Below are 20675 nucleotides of genomic sequence, written 5' to 3'. Positions count from 1 at the left end.
TTTTTGTTTTTATTTGAAACATTTTTAAATCTATTAGACCAAACTTGCTTTAATAAAATATATATATATATATATAATTAGGTTAAAATATCTTCTATGAACAATACAATACATTTGAATAAAACTGTCATTTTTTTAAAATGTTTCAATATGTCATAAAAATTTAAATGATGTAGTAAATGTATAGTAAAACATGTTTAAAAAGTTCTTACCTTTGATGAATAGCACACCTCTCCCACAGCGTTCCAAGATCCCGGAATTTTAACAGTTTGTCAAAACACCCTTCAGACTGGGTGACACAGGACATAATTTCCCACGATAACTCGCTTTTGCCACCGTTATCCAGCTCAAAGTAGCTCCACACCTCCTTACTAGAATCCGGAGAGCTCTGACATTTGAAACACGGCATTAATCATTTATAAAGTGCACAAGAAGCTTATTAAAAACCACTGTTTACATCTTATAACACTACTAGCTTCAGCTCCGAGTGCTGCAATCACTGTACTGAAAATAACAGACACATATATATATATATAGAGTCTGCATATCCTGGCTCCGGCTGCTAGGCCTTGTTCACTTTCATTAAATGTCAGGGCTCTCCGGATTCTAGCAAGAAGTTGTGGAGCTACTTTGAGCTGGATAACAACGGAAAAAGTGATTTATCAGGCCAAATTATGCCCCGTATCTCCCAGTCTGAAAGGTGTTACCGTTAAAGGACAAACTGTTAAAATTTCTGGATCTCTGAACGCTGTGAGAGAACAGAGGTGTGCTATTCATCAAAGGTTTTTATCATGTTTTATTACAACAAAAGTCCATTTTACATTGGAGTTCTCCTTTAGCTGAGTATTACGTTTAAAATGAATGTATTCATCAGAACCTTTTATTGTTGAGAACATCATCTTGATTAGGAAGAAAAACAGCACTTAACTGTTTACTTTAAATTTACTAATATCCAATACTAACAATGCATGATATTTAAACAACACATGGTGTATCATTAAGGTGCTGCAGTACCCACTCCTGCTAGATAGCTCAAGCATGATTGCACAGTTTGTCCTGTATATGCTTTGATTGTTTACTTTTTTCCAGAATGAAAGGACTTGAGCAGGTGACTAAAGCCACCATGTTGGGCCATTTACTGCCTGTACTTTTGACCTCTCTAATGCACCCCAATCTGCAAACCCTGTCACTTGCTGATGCTCTCATGCCTCAGCTTGTCCAACTTGTCCTGTATACTAGTCAGGTATGTATATTTGTTTTGGGGGGTGCATAACTGGAGATGTAGGATCTGTAATGTTATGTGACGCACGCTTGGACCACATCTATTGTTTCTGTTTAATTAGACTGCTCTACTTTTGAAGACCCAGTCTGCATTATTTCTGGAAGGCTCTACACAGATGGGAGGACCAGTTAACCATACTATTAAACTGGCTAGCAGTGATGACAGGTAAAGAGCTGTTTGCAATAAACACAATTGCTGCAGTAAACCCAGTGGCTTATGTGTGTTCTCATAATTCAACTTAAAATGGCACTTTTATTTACCGTTGCATTTTCAGAATTTCTCAAAACACAAATGACAAGTCTCTTTAGTGCCTGTACCAGCTTTTGGCAGCATTACTGAGAAATCCTGGTACAATCCGCAAGAGAAATGGGCTCCAGTTCCCTAGTTTTCAGATTTCCTGATGCTTGATGTTTCCCTCCACACGTTGCAGGTTTTCAGTTCTAGAGAAACCAAAGCTGCTTCAGAGCTTCAATGAGCCATCACCATGCTTAACTTGTAGACATGATGTTCTCTTGAGCATATGCTGCATTTTTCCTCCTCTTGATATACTGCTGCTCCATAGGTTCTTGTCGGAGTTATATGGCGTCATTTTACTGCCAAAAGTCGAGAGCGAAGTTTTTTTTTAATCGTGTGTATATATATATATATATATATATATATATATATATATATATATATATATATATATATATATATATATATTTTTTTTTTTTTGTGTGTTATATATATATATATATATATATATTATGGTATTCCAAAATTTATTCCAGCTCTATTGAGACTGCGTATCTGTTATCTAGCTCTGAGCTGATAATGTAATAGTAAAAAAAATGTATTTAATTTGGAATTTATTAAGTAAACGTTGATTTTTAAATAATTTTAAGCAAGGATATTAATAATAGTTTTTTAATAGTATTTTTAGGAGATCTCAGACTGCACATATATGTCTTAAATATAAACTACAAGACATTTTACATTAATAGCTAAAATGTGTTGCTCTGAAATAATACATTATAATATCCTTGCTTAAAATGATTCAAAAATCAATGTTACAGTAGAAGTTACAGGGGGTAACCAATGAGAATGTAGAGCATGCGACGTTAGGTATTTAATTGGTCAAATCCCGTTGCCACGTCTGATTGGCTGGAGATTTTTGGCAGCTTTGTTGTTGCAGTGAAAAGCTCCATGCTCGAGCAGGGACCGCTCCGCGAGCACACAGGGGGAAGTTGAGCGGGCGCACACTCTCAAAACATTAAGAACAACCAGATAGCACATGAGGATGATATATCCGAGAGGAGAGTTAATCTGAGAGAGAGCATGGTAAATTTGTGTGAGCACACATGAAGCTGCATGAAACAGGCTCTTGCATTCAAAAACTTCGCTTTTGACTTTTGGCAGTAATTGACGCCATAGAGTTAAGGCATTAGGAACTTCAGTGTTTAGTACATGCCTTACTGTGCAAACTCAAACCTCAGTGAATGCTGCAGTAACGTCTAGTGACAGCAATCAACTAAGGACTTTTGACCACCTGCCTCCTCAGGAATCCTGTGGCAGGCGATGATTGATTCCACATCTAGCAACATCCAGATGTAATCCCATGTTTCTTTAACGTTAAACTTGCTAACTATGATAATTGTATCTCCTTGGTGGCCTATTTGTTCACTATTTCTACATATTTCTTACAAGCAATGAACATTACAGGTTTATGAAGTGTTATAAAAAGCAAACCTGATGCAGATAATGAAGTCTGTAATATACAGGGGTTGGACAATGAAACTGAAACACCTGTCATTTTAGTGTGGGAGGTTTCTTGGCTAAATTGGACCATCCTGGTGGACAATCTTCATTAACTGCACATTGAGTGTAAAAGTTCAATTAGCAGGGTAAGATCACAGTTTTGCTTAAAATATTGCAATACACACATTATGGGAGACATACCAGAGTTCAAAAGAGGACAAATTGTTGGTGCACGTCTTGCTGGAGCATCTGTGACCAAGACAGCAAGTATTTGTGACGCATCAAGAGCCACATTATCCAGGATAATGTCAACATACCACCAAGAAGGACCAACCACATCCAACAGGATTAACTGTGGACGCTGTAAGAGGAAGCTGTCTGAAAGGGATGTTCGGGTGCTAACCCGGATTGTATCCAAAAAACATAAAACCACGGCTGATCAAATCACGCAGAATTCAATGTGCACCTCAACTCTCCTGTTTCCACCAGAACTGTCCGTCACCACAATACATTATTGTGCTCTAAAACCAGGTGTTTGTTTCGTTGTCCAACCCCTGTATGTACTGTCTGATTTGCAAATGTGTGCTTGTATAAAGGATTCTGTTTAGCGGGTTGAATTATTCTATCTATATGGTAATCATAAACTGCAAACTATTCATCTTGGCAGTAGTAAAAATAAAGTCTGCAAACTTTTCCCCCAGTTTCCGGATTCTTGATGAAAGAGAAGAACCAGGTTTCCTGACTGGGCTTAGGATCCCTGCCCCATGGGCTGCTGGGAAAACTGTGGAAACTGTCCATCCAGTGCGGGACAACTACAAATTTAAAGAGACTGTGCATATTCCTGGTGCTCGCTGTCTTTATTTGCGCTTTGACCCTCGCTGCTCTTCACAGTATGACTATGATAAGGTAATTATCTCGACTTACATATATGACTGGCATAATTATGGGATTTGATTTGCTAACCATTCACTTTAACAGGCCCCGTTTGTACAGTATTTCATCTTGGTGTGATGAATTCAATTTTCTGATAAAAGTAGAGGCAGAGACTTCCTATTTTCTGATGTTGTTGTTGTGCTGTTTAGGGTGAAAGTTTCATTTGAATGTCTACAGCATTCATTTTGAGTTCTCTGTTTTTGTTTTTAAAGCTTGTTATTTATGCTGGACCTAACACAAACAGTCGCAAGGTGGCCGAATATGGTGGCAACACTCTCGGATACGGCAGCCGCAGTGTCCTGGGTACTGGCTGGCCAAAAGACTTAGCCAAGGTAACACAAACACACAAAGATTGGAAGGTTGAATACACAGTTAAAGGAGGTAGCAAGGCAATGGACTCTATATATTTTTGTTGAAAATATTTTTTTACACATTGTCTTGACGTTGTGTACATAGCTGTATTATTTTTAGTTTCATCACGTCATCACAAATGGAATCACTTAATTACATATTGATCACTTCAGCAGCAAGAATATAAGGATTCTAAAAGTTATGTTGTTACAAGGTTGAGTAAACTTTAAAAAATGATGACATCATGAAGTATTTTGAATTTAATATAGATTTTGGATTTATTATGCAATTCACAGATAATAATATGCTGAGCATGGCTGTGTTACATAATCAAACTATAAGCAGGTTAGAAATTTGCAATGATAACTTAGTTGCAGAACACTACATGAGATCTTACTGTTTTGGTGTTTTGGGTTCAATTCTCTCCTACTGGCCACTGAATATTTAACATGACACCTCTCTAGATGTTGGCTTTAAAATATATTCAAGAGTGCTCCAATTATTCCTAGAAGGAGGCATCTTCTGAAGCTGATGCCCAAGAAAGCCAGCAAACAGTTTGTTAAAGACACGCAGTCCATGAGCATGGATTACTGGAACCATATCCTGTGGTCAGACAAGATGAAGATGAACTTGTTTGGCTCAGATGGTATCCAGCATGTGTGGCAGTGTGTGGCAGTCCAGTGTCGACATGGTGGTGGTAGTGTGCGTCATGGTCTGTGGCTATGTGAGGGCTGCTCTGGGGAGCAGAATTCCAACTTGTACTATGATATTCTAAAGCAGAGCATGACCTCCTACTGGACCACATGGCGGTTTTCCAGCACAATAACGTTCTCTAACATCCACCAGCTCCATTGTGCCTGCATCCTGTGAACCAATTACATTAAGGGGTGTACTCACTTTTGTTGCCAGTGGTTTAGACATTAATAGATGAGTTTTTACTTATTTTGATAGCACAGTAAATGTACACTGCAATAACAAGTTAGCAAATTGCCAAACAAGATATTTAGGTTCTGAGATATATTTTACTCTTTTATTTTTTAAAGATAATGAAAGGTAAAATAACTGTATTTTCAACAGAAACATTTTCAAAGAAAAAAGTTGTATGTTTCTGCAAACTTTGTATTTTACTGCAAATTATTATCTTCCCATTGCCTTTCTTAGGTGGAGGGGGACACCGTTACATTCTCGTTTGAAATGAGAAGTGGCCGTGAACACAACACTCCAGACAAAGCCATGTGGGGTTTTGCCTGCACTGTTCGAGCACAGGCAAGGCACATTTTCAAACATATATGCATAAAACAAACCCTCCATAAAGTTAGGGACAAAGACACATTGTCTGTTGTGCCCTCTGCATTCACAGTATTACATTTAATATTAATATTAATAAACATTTGCAATAAAAGGATATTGATTACACAAAAGCACAGAAAGAACAAAACAAACAAACATTCCCAACCCACAACCCTCCCATGAATGCTGCTTACAAGAGGTGGATGTACAGAGTAGATCTTGTTGAACTTCAGTCTCCTTTAAGGAATAATATTAAAGGGCTCCAGATCTTGTCATATAAGTTAAGTTGATCCATCAGCATAAACTTAAAATTCTTCCAGCTGCACTGTATTTGTCATTTCTACAATCCACTGCTTAATCAATGGTACTCCTGTGTGTTTCCAGAAATTAAGCAGGAGTTAATTTAGCAGTAATTAAACTATAGGAAATCGGCTGCTGCTGAGCTGAGGAGAGCTCCAGTAATATTCCAGATATCCCTAATATGATAAGAACTGGGTGTGGCTCCAAATGTACATTTAATATATCAGATAAGGCTGCAAAAATATTAACCCAAAATTTATAAATCTTAGGACACAGTACATAGCTATGAGAGAGAGTAGCCTCCACTGATTTACATTTATCACACAAAGGTGATACATCTGGGTTTGTGCAGCTTTACCTTCGAGTAATGTAACCTATGTAGTATTTTAAACTGAATTAGACAGTGCCTAGTTTTAACAGAGCAAGAATAAATGTGTTCAAGACTTAACTTTCCAAACATCCTCAGAAATGTTCATGCCTAATTCCTCTTCCCATGCCTTTTTAACTGATTCCATACCAGGAGATTTTAAGCTCTGAAATATACTATATAAATAAGAAATCACCCTATTCAATCCTACTCCATGTTTCAAACACTGATCGAGCCTATCCAATTTTGCTGTTGTAAAATTGGGCAAATATGATTTGACATAATCTCTGACCTGGAGATATTTTAAAAAATGATTTCCAAGTATATTATACTTCTCTCGCAGCTGAAATGATGCAAAAGTCCCGGACATATACAAGTCTCCAATCATACGTAATCCCTGACCTAACCAAATTCCAAATGAACCATCCAAAGTAGATGGAACGAAGGAAGGGTTTGGCGCAATTGGAAGCAAGAAAGACATTTTCCAAAAACTAAAGTGGCTTCTTAATTGATTCCAAATACGAGTTGTGTCATAAATAATAAGATTCATTTTACATAAAGAATGATTATGAGCTGTAGGAGATAAAATGACAGCTTCTATAGCATAGGGCTAACAGTCCTCTCTTTCCATTTTCAACCAATTAGCACACAGCGATGTGTTTTCAACATGTTGGAGAACGTTTCTTACGTTGGCTGCCCAATAGTAATGTAGGAAATTTGGTAAGGCCAATCCTCCTTCCGATTTAAATTTGCAAAAATGATACTTACTGATGCTACATGCTTTGTAGTCCCAAACGAAAGGAATTACAATGGAATCCATTTTTTTTTTATGATTTTGTTAAGAACAGTGGGATATTCTGCTAAAGATACAATAATTGTGTTAGAAAGGTCATCTTGATGTCGTTGACCCTACCCACTAAAGAAAGTGGCAAAGTTGCTTCAAACTTTATCCTGTATCCAGAAAAAGTCCCAAAATAATTAATCAAGTTTAAAATGTTTTGGAATACTAACTCTGGGGTCTGAAATAATTAGAAGAATGTCATCAGCATTCAGATACATTTTGTTTGATGTGCTACTAGTATCATAACCAAAAACATCCGGATGAGCCCGGACAGACTGGGCTAAAGGCTCTATCGCTAATGAAAACAGTAAGGGGGATAAACAACAGCCTTGCCCCTATGCAACTTTAACTGTGGGGAGAGTGTTTTATTAGTTAAAATTCTTGCACAGGATTGACATAGCAACTTAATCCAGGATATGAAAGAGTCTCCGAGATCAAACCTTTTCAAAACAGCAAATAAATAAGACCACTCAATTTGGTCAAATGCCTTCTCTGCATCAAGTGAAGCACAACAAAATCTGAAACAACAGTTCTAGGTGTGTATATAATGTTAAAAAGGATGAAACCTGTCTGATCAGGGTGAACTAATTTTGATACCACCAGTGTTGGGAGTAACGGCGTTAAAACTAACGGCGTTACTAACGCTGTTACTTTTTTTCAGTAACGAGTAATCTAACTAATTACTATGACTGTAACTATAACGCCGTTACCATTTCCGACACCCCGTTACTGCACGTTACTTTAGCAGCTCTATGAACTTTTTTTTTTTACTTCGCTTTGCCCTGGTTAACCCCTCCTCTGTCCGGTGAACTTGAGCTTCTGGCCGCTGTGCCTGTGGTTTGGCGTGGTGAAGTGAGGCACAATTGTGACGATTTGCGTGCTCTAATCAATTCAGTGATTGCCGTGGACAACCCAAGTTCCGAATTAAGGACGTTAAGCTCTTTTTAGCTGCTCCGGTTTTTGTGGTGCTGCTGCTTTCTATTTTAGAGCTTAGATTCTCTGCCCGAATCCCACCTGACCTGAGGACCGACCCGAAATCGGGCTCCTATTTTTATTTTATATAAAGCTCTGGTGTGATAATCACAATGTTGCTAAGTAACCAATTATTATTGTTCACTAAAGCGAACGAAATAGCGAAAATTGAAAGTGAAAAACATTTGTGTTAACTGAATCTAATAAAAACGGTAATTAAAAGGAAAAACATAACTATCTCGAACTGTATTTTGTGTTTATAAAACTAACTAAAACGAACTGAAATTACTGATAGAATACCCTAATTTTTGTGTTTAATTTATTTATAAGCGCTGTTGTACAGCGGAGTTGTACAGCGGGAGTTGTTGTGCCGAGCGCGCGGCACTCGTGGTCCGTTAGTTCTTGTGTAAAGAGCTCGCGCTAGCAAGCCCACCCTAAAATGAACAGAAAAAATAAAAACAAAATAAAATTAAACTATAATAAAAATGAAAACTGTAATCACGTAGCTCTGGGCGCACGTGAACGCCTCCGCGTTTGACTTGCAGCATTGTGTGTAGCTGTTCTTAAAAATCATTTAAATTAAATAATAGTTCTATGCTTCTATGTTACAGTGTTAATTAACATAATTCTGATTATATTTCGCTCATTCAATCAGCCCGAAAACAGACAGTTTATGGGGCGGATCGGGTCAGGCTCATAATGACAGTTTATGGTTCGGGCTTGGGCAGAATGTGCACGGGCTCCGGCTGGGTCGGATTTTTTGGGCACGATCTAAGCTCTATTCTCTTTTGGTGAAGCTGTTATATTAATACCATTTTAACGGGCATTAAATTGTTGTTTTTGTCCATTATTTTGTTTTATATATACATATTTCTTTTGAGTGTGGCTTGGTTTGTTAAATTTCATCCCCAGACGCGTTTTTCCGCTTTTTTCAGTATTACAAGTTTTAGTAATTTTCTTTGGTTGTGTGGAGAATTTCGTTTTATTTTTTTGAAATTCGTTAGATTATATTTTTGTCAACATTTTGGGTTTATTTTCGTTTGTTATTTTTTGTTATTTTTCTAATAATAATAGTAAATGCATAATTGATTTCCTTTTTTTGACGGGCGAATAATAAAAAGTAACGCCATAGTTACTTTTACCGGTAACTAATTACTTTTATAGTGGAGTAACTCCGTTAGTAACTCAGTTACTTTTTTGGAGAAGTAACGAGTAACTATAACTAATTACTTTTTCAAAGTAACGTGCCCAACACTGGATACCACCATACTCAATCTGTTAGCTAAACTTTTTGTAAATATTTTCTGATCCGCATTTAATAATGCAATCAGGCGGTAGGACCCAACGTCCTCGGGATCTTAACCTTTTTTAGGAATCAGTGTAATAATTGCCTCATCCATTGTGGAGGGTAAACACTTGTTCTCACAGGCATGTTTATAAACTCTTTGCAGGTAAGAAGAAAGCAATTTATCACTTTTTTTGTACATTTCATTACAAATCTCATCAGGGCCAGAAGTTTTACCACATCGTGTGGACATTATAGATTTTGAAATTTCCTCAATTGTAATTTCAGCTTTAAGCTTATCTCGCTCATCCTGATTTAATGTGGGTAGTGCACAATCCTGTAAAAAAATATCCTCTGTCGTTGAGTCTGCAGTTCATTTAGAGGTATACAAATGCTCATGGAATTGTTGAAACTGTTGAAATTGTCAACTGGCTTAGTAAGTATTACACCAGATTCTGATTTGACTGTATGAATTGTCCGATCAGATTCAGCTTTATAGAGTTGCCTTGCTAAAAGTCTCTGTGGTTTCTGTGGATATCTTTTTACACTTTTCAGTATTAGGATAAGCTGCATTTTTTCTCTCTCTATTTCTGCTTGCTCTGCTTTGTCTCTTTTGCTCTGTGATGCCTGATAAGATATAATACTACCTCTTATATAAGCCTTAAATGTATCCCACAGTGTAGGAGCTGATATGTCAGGTCTATCATTAGACTCAAAGAAAAAATTTATTTCAAGTTCCAAATAAGAGCAAAAGGCAGCATCTGTCAGCAGCTGGGGATTAAGCCACCAAATGTTTTGTGGTCTGTCTACCTCTCCCAGTTTTAAAATAAGAGACACCGGGCTATGATATAATGATGTTATGATACTTAGTGCCACAAACAAATGGAATTAGTTTGGCATCCATCAGAAAATAGTCAATTCTTGTGTAAACATTGTAAACCTGAGAGTGGAATGAGTACTCTTTACCAACTGGGTTAAGGATACTCCAAACATCATACATATTAGAGTTATTGATAAATGCCTTTAAAAAAGTGCTTGCTTTGGAAGAGGGATTTTTTGCAGGTGCTGATTTATCCAGATACTGGTCCAAAACACAATTAAATTCACCCCCAAAAATTAAATTTGAATTTGAAATATCAGGAATCTTGTCAATGACCTTCCTAAAAAAAATCAGGGGAGTCATAATTTGGCCCATATACATTTAGTAAAGTTATGTACAGGTATAGATTGCAATTCTCCAGTGACATTAATATATCTACCATCTTTATCCGCAACTGTAGAGTGGTGTTTAAATAGAACACCTTTGCAAATTAAAATTACCTCTGGATTTGGCTGAGAAAGAGGAATGTTATACTTGCCCAATTACGACCCAATTACATCGGAGTCTAATATGGAAATCCAGAATTAAAGGATTTTAAGTGCACCTTATAGTGCGAAAAATACAGTAAGTATCCCACTACCTGTGGTAGCCAGACATACAGCCAGCCATGACACCCCCACCGCCATGAGTTAGTGTGCTTGGATTCTTAGTAGTTCCCGTTTGCGTACACACCTGGATCTTTCCATCACTCTGATACAGGTTAATCTTGGTCTCTGTAAGTGCACACAGTGGGATCAGTCACCGGAACAGGCTACACCATAAACTACATGACACACAAGTATAATTCAACCTTTAGCATTTAAAGGGGATTTTGTAATCCCAATACTTGTTTTTTAGCCTCAAAATATTTTATTTGATTTTCATTGGACCAGCTTTTGCCCTCATGTTTTGAACAACTGCAGCTACAGCCTGTCTTCATGAAGCAAAGGAATGCACCTAAGTAGTTGTATACCTGTGAAACCCAAATCCCAAATATAATGGTGCTTTGAAATGAGGATGACTGTGCAAAACTGATCTCGATTCAGGGGGAATGTTTTTCTTTGCAACAAAATGTGAACTGTAAAAAATGTAAAGAAATATTGGTTCCCCCCAAGAAACTGGACAAAAAGCAATCATATGTTATAAAAACATCAATAAATGTGATTCAAATGTTTTTCAACCTTTTTGGAAAAAGTACATTTCATACTACCATTTACTATTTAGTGGAAGTCATTCCCATGATGAAAAAAGGGGCATAGCTATGCATGATGTTTTTATGTTTGCAATTTTTAAAAAAGGTTACTGGCTGTGTTACTTGTCATGATTGATTATTTAACTGCATTCTGTATGTGCTTTAGGAGTCTTCTGAAGATGTTTCTGGTGGTCTGCCATTTTTAGCTGACCTGGCTTTGGGTCTGTCAGTTCTTGCATGCTCTATGTTGCGCATTCTTTACAACGGTCCCGATATCACAAGAGAGGAAGAGACTTGTCATGACTTGCTCTGCTCCAAACTCTTGCAAAGGTGTGTGGATTTGTTTTAAACAAAAAAAAATGCTTTTAATATTTTTTTTATTAAATATGTAATATGCATTGTTTACTTTTTTAATGGCTTAGTTGCTTTTCTTTGTTCTAAACCTCCTGCTCTCAGATGCCAGTGGCAGGTGGAAGCTAATGGGGCCATATCTCCTGCTCTTACCCCATCTCCCTCTCCCCTCCCACTCACCATTGATGAGGACCGTGAGTTTACCTACCCAGCAGATGCACTCATGCCCCCACCAGGACTTATGTCTGGTGCCTGCTGTGAATTGCCGCGTATTCGCTTACCTCCAGGTATAATGAGCCGCTTGAGAGAGCTCTCCGGGCGGGCCCGCCCTCAGTTTCGTCCCAGTATAAAGTAAGTTTTAAAAAGACTCTCCCTGGAATTGTTTTCATTTTTTGTGGGCATTTGTTTAGGTTAATTATTTATTTTATTTTTTAATTAAACTTGAGAAAATTATTAAAAGTTATTAAGAATTCATTAATATATGAGTAATTAGGGCACTTTTCCAAGACGATTTTTAAAGTTTGTTTATGCACTTCCCCTCTAGGTAAGTTGGCTCCAAGCATGGTGTGTTTTTTGTAAAATGGGAGTTTTGGGTAGTTTTTAGGGCTGTGGATTCCCCTGTCTCTGGAGAGCAGGAAATCCACTTAGTCTTCTCTTCCTGGAGTATCTCTCTTTCTCTGAGTCTCTGGAACTCTGGCCTCCAGAAGCAGAACTGGAGCTCTGAGGCTGATCATCATCAGAGGCATCCAGATCTGGGAAGTCAGGAGATGGCCAACCGGAGCGATTAACAGATGGTGGATTATTATAAATAGGGAGCTACATAGGTGTGGGAGAATCCCCTGCAGCCCTAAAGGTGACACTCTATTCATTAGTCTTGCAGGCCGTCATGCCGATCAGAGGATGCTGCGGGATATGTTCTGACTCTTCTGGGTTTTCCCGTAGTGCTTTCTCAAGCCGACCTATCTAATCCTTAAATGAACTTTTGTTGTAGTTGTAGTTGTCAGAAAATTAAGTGTAGGGATGCACAAATATAGCTCTTCTTTCTTCAGAAATCAAGCTTTCCGGAAGATTAATTGTGAATACCACCTAATTAGGATGTCTGTCTTTTTCATCAGTCTACTAACAGTGGAGAAGGTGCATGATGTTCTTTGTCTCTTATACAGTCCATGACGCCATGCCACCTGAAGGTGCTGCTAACACCTCCGCTAATCTCTGCCCAGCACGCCGCTGAAGGTGCTGCTAACACCTCCGCTAATCTCCGCCCAGCACGCCGCCTGAAGGTGCTGCTAACACCTCCGCTAATCTCCGCCCAGCACGCCGCCTGAAGGTGCTGCTAACACCTCCGCTAATCTCCGCCTGTCACGCAGCCTTGTTCTCCTTCCACACTACCGGACTCCATTTCTCAGAATTCCGCTGGTTATGACATCAATAATAACCTTTCACCTTCACCCAATCGCGTTAAGCTCCGACGCTCTGATTCACCTGTATTCTGAATTACTTCCGGTTCATTCTTGTCTAGCTCCTGTATTTAAGGCATCCGTTTGTAAACAAACACCGCGAGGTATTGTCGACTCATGTTGCATACTAAGCGTTTTCCTATGTTCTGTTTTTGCTTTCTTGTTACGACCCTGTTTTCGGATTAACGGTTTATGTCTTTTGTTTTGCCCTTATTGGATTTGTTGTACGGTTGGACTGTTTCTCGGTTTCGAACTCGGACTGTATTTTTGACTACGTCTTCTGGTATCGGTGAGACCGCTGTTTGCCTGGCTTTCCTGTTAGCAGTATCTGTTAGCTTGCCTGCTAATAAACCTGTTTGTACTTTTAACTTGGCTCGCGTCACTCCTCTCTACCTGGCGTCACACCGCCCAGCACGCCGCCTGAAGGTGCTGCTAACACCTCCGCTAATCTCCGCCCAGCACGCCGCCTGAAGGTGCTGCTAACACCTCCGCTAATCTCCGCCCAGCACGCCGCCTGAAGGTGCTGCTAACACCTCCGCTAATCTCCGCCCAGCACGCCGCCTGAAGGTGCTGCTAACACCTCCGCTAATCTCCGCCCAGCACGCCGCCTGAAGGTGCTGCTAACACCTCCGCTAATCTCTGCCCAGCACGCCGCCTGAAGGTGCTGCTAACACCTCCGCTAATCTCCGCCCAGCACGCCGCCTGAAGGTGCTGCTAACACCTCCGCTAATCTCCGCCCAGCACGCCGCCTGAAGGTGCTGCTAACACCTCCGCTAATCTCCGCCCAGCACGCCGCCTGAAGGTGCTGCTAACACCTCCGCTAATCTCTGCCCAGCACGCCGCTGAAGGTAGTCTGATAGTTATCGTTATTTACATTCATTAATGAAGTGATGTATTCTAGCAAATTACCGGAGAGTGTCTTATAAATAAAAATCAACTGTGTTTCCCTTCGTACCGTTAAAAATAGCCAACTAGCTTTTTTTTTTTTTTTTTTTTTTTTTTTTAATTATTTTTAATTTTTCCCAATTCTCTCCCCAATTTTGCTCAGCCAATTACCCAACCCAGTTATTAGGATTCTCCTATTACCAGTAATTCCCCAACACACCAGGAGGTTGAAGACAAGCACATGCCTCCTCCGACACATGTGAAGTCAGACTCCGCCTCTTTTCGAGCTGCTGCTGATGCAGCATTTCCGAGTACTGGATCCAGTAATGAACCTCAGTGCAGAGTGATACACTGGATCCAGTAATAAACCTCAGTGCAGAGTGATACACTGGATCCAGTAATAAACCTCAGTGCAGAGTGATACACTGGATCCAGTAATGAACCTCAGTGCAGAGTGATACACTGGATCCAGTAATGAACCTCAGTGCAGAGTGATACACTGGATCCAGTAATGAACCTCAGTGCAGAGTGATACACTGGATCCAGTAATAAACCTCAGTGCAGAGTGATACACTGGATCCAGTAATGAACCTCAGTGCAGAGTGATACACTGGATCCAGTAATGAACCTCAGTGCAGAGTGATACACTGGATCCAGTAATAAACCTCAGTGCAGAGTGATACACTGGGTCCAGTAATAAACCTCAGTGCAGAGTGATACACTGGGTCCAGTAATGAACCTCAGTGCAGAGTGATACACTGGATCCAGTAATGAACCTCAGTGCAGAGTGATACACTGGATCCAGTAATGAACCTCAGTGCAGAGTGATACACTGGATCCAGTAATAAACCTCAGTGCAGAGTGATACACTGGGTCCAGTAATGAACCTCAGTGCAGAGTGATACACTGGATCCAGTAATGAACCTCAGTGCAGAGTGATACACTGGATCCAGTAATGAACCTCAGTGCAGAGTGATACACTGGATCCAGTAATAAACCTCAGTGCAGAGTGATACACTGGATCCAGTAATGAACCTCAGTGCAGAGTGATACACTGGATCCAGTAATGAACCTCAGTGCAGAGTGATACACTGGATCCAGTAATGAACCTCAGTGCAGAGTGATACACTAGATCCAGTAATGATCCTCAGTGCAGAGTGATACACTGGATCCAGTAATGAACCTCAGTGCAGAGTGATACACTGGATCCAGTAATGAACCTCAGTGCAGAGTGATACACTGGATCCAGTAATGAACCTCAGTGCAGAGTGATACACTGGATCCAGTAATGAACCTCAGTGCAGAGTGATACACTGGATCCAGTAATAAACCTCAGTGCAGAGTGATACACTAGATCCAGTAATAAACCTCAGTGCAGAGTGATACACTGGATCCAGTAATGAACCTCAGTGCAGAGTGATACACTGGATCCAGTAATGAACCTCAGTGCAGAGTGATTCACTGGATCCAGTAATGAACCTCAGTGCAGAGTGATACACTGGATCCAGTAATGAACCTCAGTGCAGAGTGATACACTGGATCCAGTAATGAACCTCAGTGCAGAGTGATACACTGGATCCAGTAATGATCCTCAGTGCAGAGTGATACACTAGATCCAGTAATGAACCTCAGTGCAGAGTGATACACTAGATCCAGTAATGATCCTCAGTGCAGAGTGATACACTGGATCCAGTAATGAACCTCAGTGCAGAGTGATACACTGGGTCCAGTAATGAACCTCAGTGCAGAGTGATACACTGGATCCAGTAATAAACCTCAGTGCAGAGTGATACACTAGATCCAGTAATGATCCTCAGTGCAGAGTGATACACTAGATCCAGTAATGAACCTCAGTGCAGAGTGATACACTAGATCCAGTAATGAACCTCAGTGCAGAGTGATACACTGGATCCAGTAATGAACCTCAGTGCAGAGTGATACACTGGATCCAGTAATGAACCTCAGTGCAGAGTGATACACTGGATCCAGTAATAAACCTCAGTGCAGAGTGATACACTAGATCCAGTAATGAACCTCAGTGCAGAGTGATACACTGGATCCAGTAATGAACCTCGGTGCAGAGTGATACACTGGATCCAGTAATAAACCTCAGTGCAGAGTGATACACTGGATCCAGTAATGAACCTCAGTGCAGAGTGATACACTAGATCCAGTAATGAACCTCAGTGCAGAGTGATACACTGGATCCAGTAATGAACCTCAGTGCAGAGTGATACACTGGATCCAGTAATGAACCTCAGTGCAGAGTGATACACTGGATCCAGTAATGAACCTCAGTGCAGAGTGATACACTGGATCCAGTAATGAACCTCAGTGCAGAGTGATACACTGGATCCAGTAATGAACCTCAGTGCAGAGTGATACACTGGATCCAGTAATGAACCTCAGTGCAGAGTGATACACTGGATCCAGTAATGAACCTCAGTGCAGAGTGATACACTGGATCCAGTAATGAACCTCAGTGCAGAGTGATACACTGGATCCAGTAATGAACCTCAGTGCAGAGTGATACACTGGATCCAGTAATGAACCTCAGTGCAGAGTGATACACTGGATCCAGTAATGAACCTCAGTGCAGAGTGATACACTGGATCCAGTAATGAACCTCAGTGCAGAGTGATACACTAGATCCAGTAATGAACCTCAGTGCAGAGTGGTAAGAATTATTTTGTGTCAGTGAAAATCAGCTGATCTTTAACTTGCTGGTTTGAAAAGGAGGGGAATTATTTAAAGTTATGAGGATTTCTAGAGCTGGTGATTAAGCTGAGGTAATATTCTGATTAAGCTCCCATCAACTTCAGGGATTTCTGGAAAAAGGTAGATTCACTTGTTGCCAAGTCAGAAAGGAAAGCTTGCTTATTAAAAATTTAAATTTCTTCTAACCTCCAAACGAGAGCCTGTTTTGTTTGTACAAACTGCTTCTAATGCATCCGATGGGACAATGATCACTTACGCCAAGTTCTCGCCAAGACTCCGGAGGCAGTCATTTGGTCAGCTTTATTGGACAGTATTAGATCTATCAGGGCTGATTTGATAGGTTCTTTCAGATTTGGGCGAGTTGGTTCATTGATTAATTGTGTTAGAGTAAAATTTCCACTTATTTCCTTTAAGTGATCGGATGCATTAGAAAGCCAGTTAAGGTTAAAATCACCTAGAACCAGCAATTCAGAACTACTAAATTTAGATAAAAGACCAGCTAATTCCTCGACTGCAGAGTGCGGGGTAGAGGGAGGCCTCAGGGGGTATCAGGGGTATTTAATTAGAATTCAGTTTGGTCCAGTTAGAGAAAATTTTATCAGGCTAAGGTCCGGACCGTCGCCGATGTTAGCTATAATTCAGTGTTTTATTCTGTTTACTGAAGAAGCCTATAGTAGTTCTGTCAGTGTTTTATCAACAACTGAAAGACAAAACAAATTACACATACTATTAGATTTCAACAATATGTATTGTTTTAAATAGGCCTGTCACAATAATTACATTATCAACCTATCATAAAATAAATGGAAACACCCTCAATAATTTAATATATCGAGTCTATTAATGTGAATCTGTATGTTTACTTTGTTTCAAAATGCTATATTTATTCTACTTGATTTTATTTATATTAGATTTTGTGGAATATTTTGGACTCTTGTCTCGGTTGTTTCTCTTTAATTCCTCCAAGTAACACCACGAGGTTACATTACTGTTAATATGTTTTTTTCTGGTGCGCACCATCTGAATTAGCTTTATTCTCCCACTTCTCACCACCTGCTTTGCTTGTGTGGCTCTGCGCGCTCACATCTGCACAGATCTGATTGGCAGAGGAGAACAGTTGGTGTTCACACGTGATTGGTCTTTAAGTTTACAGCACTGTAAAGCACGTAAACCATAAATACAAAAAACGCTCCGCCGCTTTAAATGAACTCTGTCAGATTAAATCCGTCTCAGTAATTTATCGGTTTGGAGAAGAGGTTAAAATTGTCTATAAAAGTGAAGCTTTGGAAAAGGCAGGTATTTTGAAGCCAGATATGAAGGTTTAAAAGTCTACTAAAATGACCTAAGCCTCTTGCTAGTGAAGGAATTGGTGCAGAAATAAAAACAGATTGAATGGAGGATAGCAGGTACATGAAGTCCTACTTTAACAGTTCTGTGCTCTGGTTTCTGATGTCGTTACATTTAACGTAGATTATTGTCCTCACTGCTGAGTGGTGTTTCTGTAGACTGGAAAGCGGTATCGTAATGTCAGAGAACTTTACATCAGAAACTGAGTGGACAGCAGCTGAGCAATGGTGAATGTTTCTGTCTATTGTGTCTCCAACTACAAGGGTGGTTGGTCTGTGGGTCTGTCACAGGGGTAGACAATGAAGTCGTGGCTTGATTTTAAGAAATCTATTACAGAAATTTTGAATGAGATAATAACTTGCCTGGTTAAATAAAGAATAAATAAAAAAATCAAATCAGACATAAAATTAATGTTAACATGAATCTTATTTGCAGCCACACAAAATGTTTGGTGTTGAGGGGATTGATTGCTACTATAAAATGATAAACTGTTAAGTTCAAAAGTTCATTTATCTTTTGTTTTGTTATTCTTTAGTGTGTGCACATTACAATATACTGACAATATAATTGTTTGTGAATTATTATTTTAATTAGATTGTTAAATGCTTTAATACATCTGACCTAAACCATTTCAGTTAGAACATTTCTAATTGGTCTGTTTTTTTAACTCTTCATTTTCTTTCTTTCTCTAATAGAGAGGTAATCCGGCCAGATGTGATGGAAGAAGTGATCGTGTCATGTGTGATAAAGCACCTGGGTCTCATAGATGCGCTGCAGTCTCTGGTGAATTTTCAGTACAGAGAAGAGCATGGAGAGGAGTATGAGCTGCTGTGCAAGATTATGGCTGAGACCTTCAAAAAGGTCAATGCCATGGAGAGACAATTACAGGTACAAGTGTGTATAAGTAGACCTGTGTTCAGAAATTATATTTTGTAACTTCTGATTCTCTTTCTGTGTCTTTGTGTGCATGTGTACAGGTGTGTGTGTGTGTGTGTCTAGTGGTGTATATTAGTAAAACTCTGTTCAGAAATTATATTTTGTAACTTCTGATTCTATTTGGTTTTGTGTGTGTGTGTGTGTGTGTGTGTGTGTAGAGTGTGGCTGAGCTTGAACAGAAGTGGCAGAGTGAGGTGGATGAAGCTCAACAGGGAAAGCTAGAGAACAACACACCCTTTTTTTATGATTATCATTTTTTTGAGGTAAGTGAAAAAAAATGTTACATATTTTTTTCTGCATTTCTGCCTCCTGTCCACATAAGAAAAGCATGGACTGGAAACAGTGACATGGACATGTCAGAATAATAAGACTCTATATCACTTGCAGTGTTTGCCACAATTAAAACAGCACATGTTTTGTGTGTTTTACAGAGCAAAATGAAGGAGCTTGAACTCTTGTGTTCTTTAAAGGAGGTTCCTTTAGAATGGAGTGATCTAGAAAATGTAGTAACAGCATTAAGGTAAGTTTTTTTTTTTTATCTTGTATAAGGAAATTCAAAATCTGTTGCCAGAACAACCACCAATGTTTACACACTTTGCATCAGTTTTTAAAAATCGAAAAATCTTTGCTTCTGCACTGTAAGCCCAATGGAGGTGGTCAGAGGGCACCCTTGACCTGGGAGAAGAAGGCAGGTCTATTATAATGAGTAGACAAGTGTAACTCAACCTCTGATCTTTACTAGCCTGACTAATGTTTGCCAACATTATGGACCTTTATGTACAATCTGTGTGTATTCAAGGATTTAAGGAGACTCTCACGGTCCATTATACAGAGAGCAATTGTTAAAATAGATATAGGTAAAATAAAATAATTATAAAAAAAGAACAGAATAAAGTAGGCAGGTAGCAGCAACATGAAGTCCAGAGTGCAAGTTTGCTGTAGGAGCATGATAGCGTGTATGACGTGTTTTGTTGTATGTGGTGTGTGTGTGTGTGTTGTAGAGACAGATTTTTTCAGGAAGTTAACTCCATGCAACAGTCTAGAAATGCTGTCCCTCTGACCAAAACCAAAGCCTTAGTAAAGAGCTTAATGAATCGCTCTGAGTTACTTCTACACGTTACCATCGCCCCACACTGCAGGAGCGTCACCACAACCCCCACGAGCACACCAGGTAATAGATCCGTACAATTACCTTTTTCTTTCCTGTATCCTGACATTGGTTGTGCAATGCAACTAAATCTTCATTTAAAATGCTGTGTAGTCCAAGACTAAGCAGAGTCACGTAATTTCCCTGTTCATGCTTTCAGCTTGTAAGTCGGTGTCCGACACCAAGAGCATGATTCCTCTGGTGAAGCAGCCAGTCTTCCTGCGCAGCATGTCTGCTCCCTCTGACTTGGAAATGATCGCAAACCAAGACCTGGAGTTCACACATGGAGTTCAGAGGTAAAATATCTTCCTTTGCAAACTGCAGAAAAGGACAATGAAAGTCAGAAGACAGGACACAAGTGAAGCACAAACAATAAAACGCATTGCTTTGTAAAATGAGCTTTTTGAATTATTTGAATATTATTG

The 20675-nt window shown here is 39.4% G+C and overlaps 1 protein-coding gene across 5 annotated transcripts in view; it reads left to right on the top strand.

Annotated features, from left to right (window-relative positions):
• The window catches only part of LOC103023131 (probable E3 ubiquitin-protein ligase HECTD4), a 199212-nt gene that overhangs the window by 80026 nt on the left and 98511 nt on the right, over positions 1-20675 (top strand). For all 5 annotated transcript variants that reach the window (XM_049470710.1, XM_049470707.1, XM_049470709.1 and 2 more), the window contains exons 19-30: positions 1090-1243; positions 1344-1447; positions 3721-3925; positions 4165-4284; positions 5465-5569; positions 11576-11739; positions 11866-12111; positions 18863-19055; positions 19262-19366; positions 19535-19623; positions 20105-20274; positions 20411-20546. In XM_049470710.1, the coding sequence (XP_049326667.1) occupies positions 1090-1243; positions 1344-1447; positions 3721-3925; positions 4165-4284; positions 5465-5569; positions 11576-11739; positions 11866-12111; positions 18863-19055; positions 19262-19366; positions 19535-19623; positions 20105-20274; positions 20411-20546 (1791 nt within the window). The remainder of the gene's footprint in view (positions 1-1089; positions 1244-1343; positions 1448-3720; positions 3926-4164; positions 4285-5464; positions 5570-11575; positions 11740-11865; positions 12112-18862; positions 19056-19261; positions 19367-19534; positions 19624-20104; positions 20275-20410; positions 20547-20675) is intronic.

The sequence above is a fragment of the Astyanax mexicanus genome, chromosome 22, assembly GCF_023375975.1.
Source record: "Astyanax mexicanus isolate ESR-SI-001 chromosome 22, AstMex3_surface, whole genome shotgun sequence".
Taxonomy (NCBI): domain Eukaryota; kingdom Metazoa; phylum Chordata; class Actinopteri; order Characiformes; family Acestrorhamphidae; genus Astyanax; species Astyanax mexicanus.
This window is presented reverse-complemented; position numbering and strand designations above follow the sequence as displayed.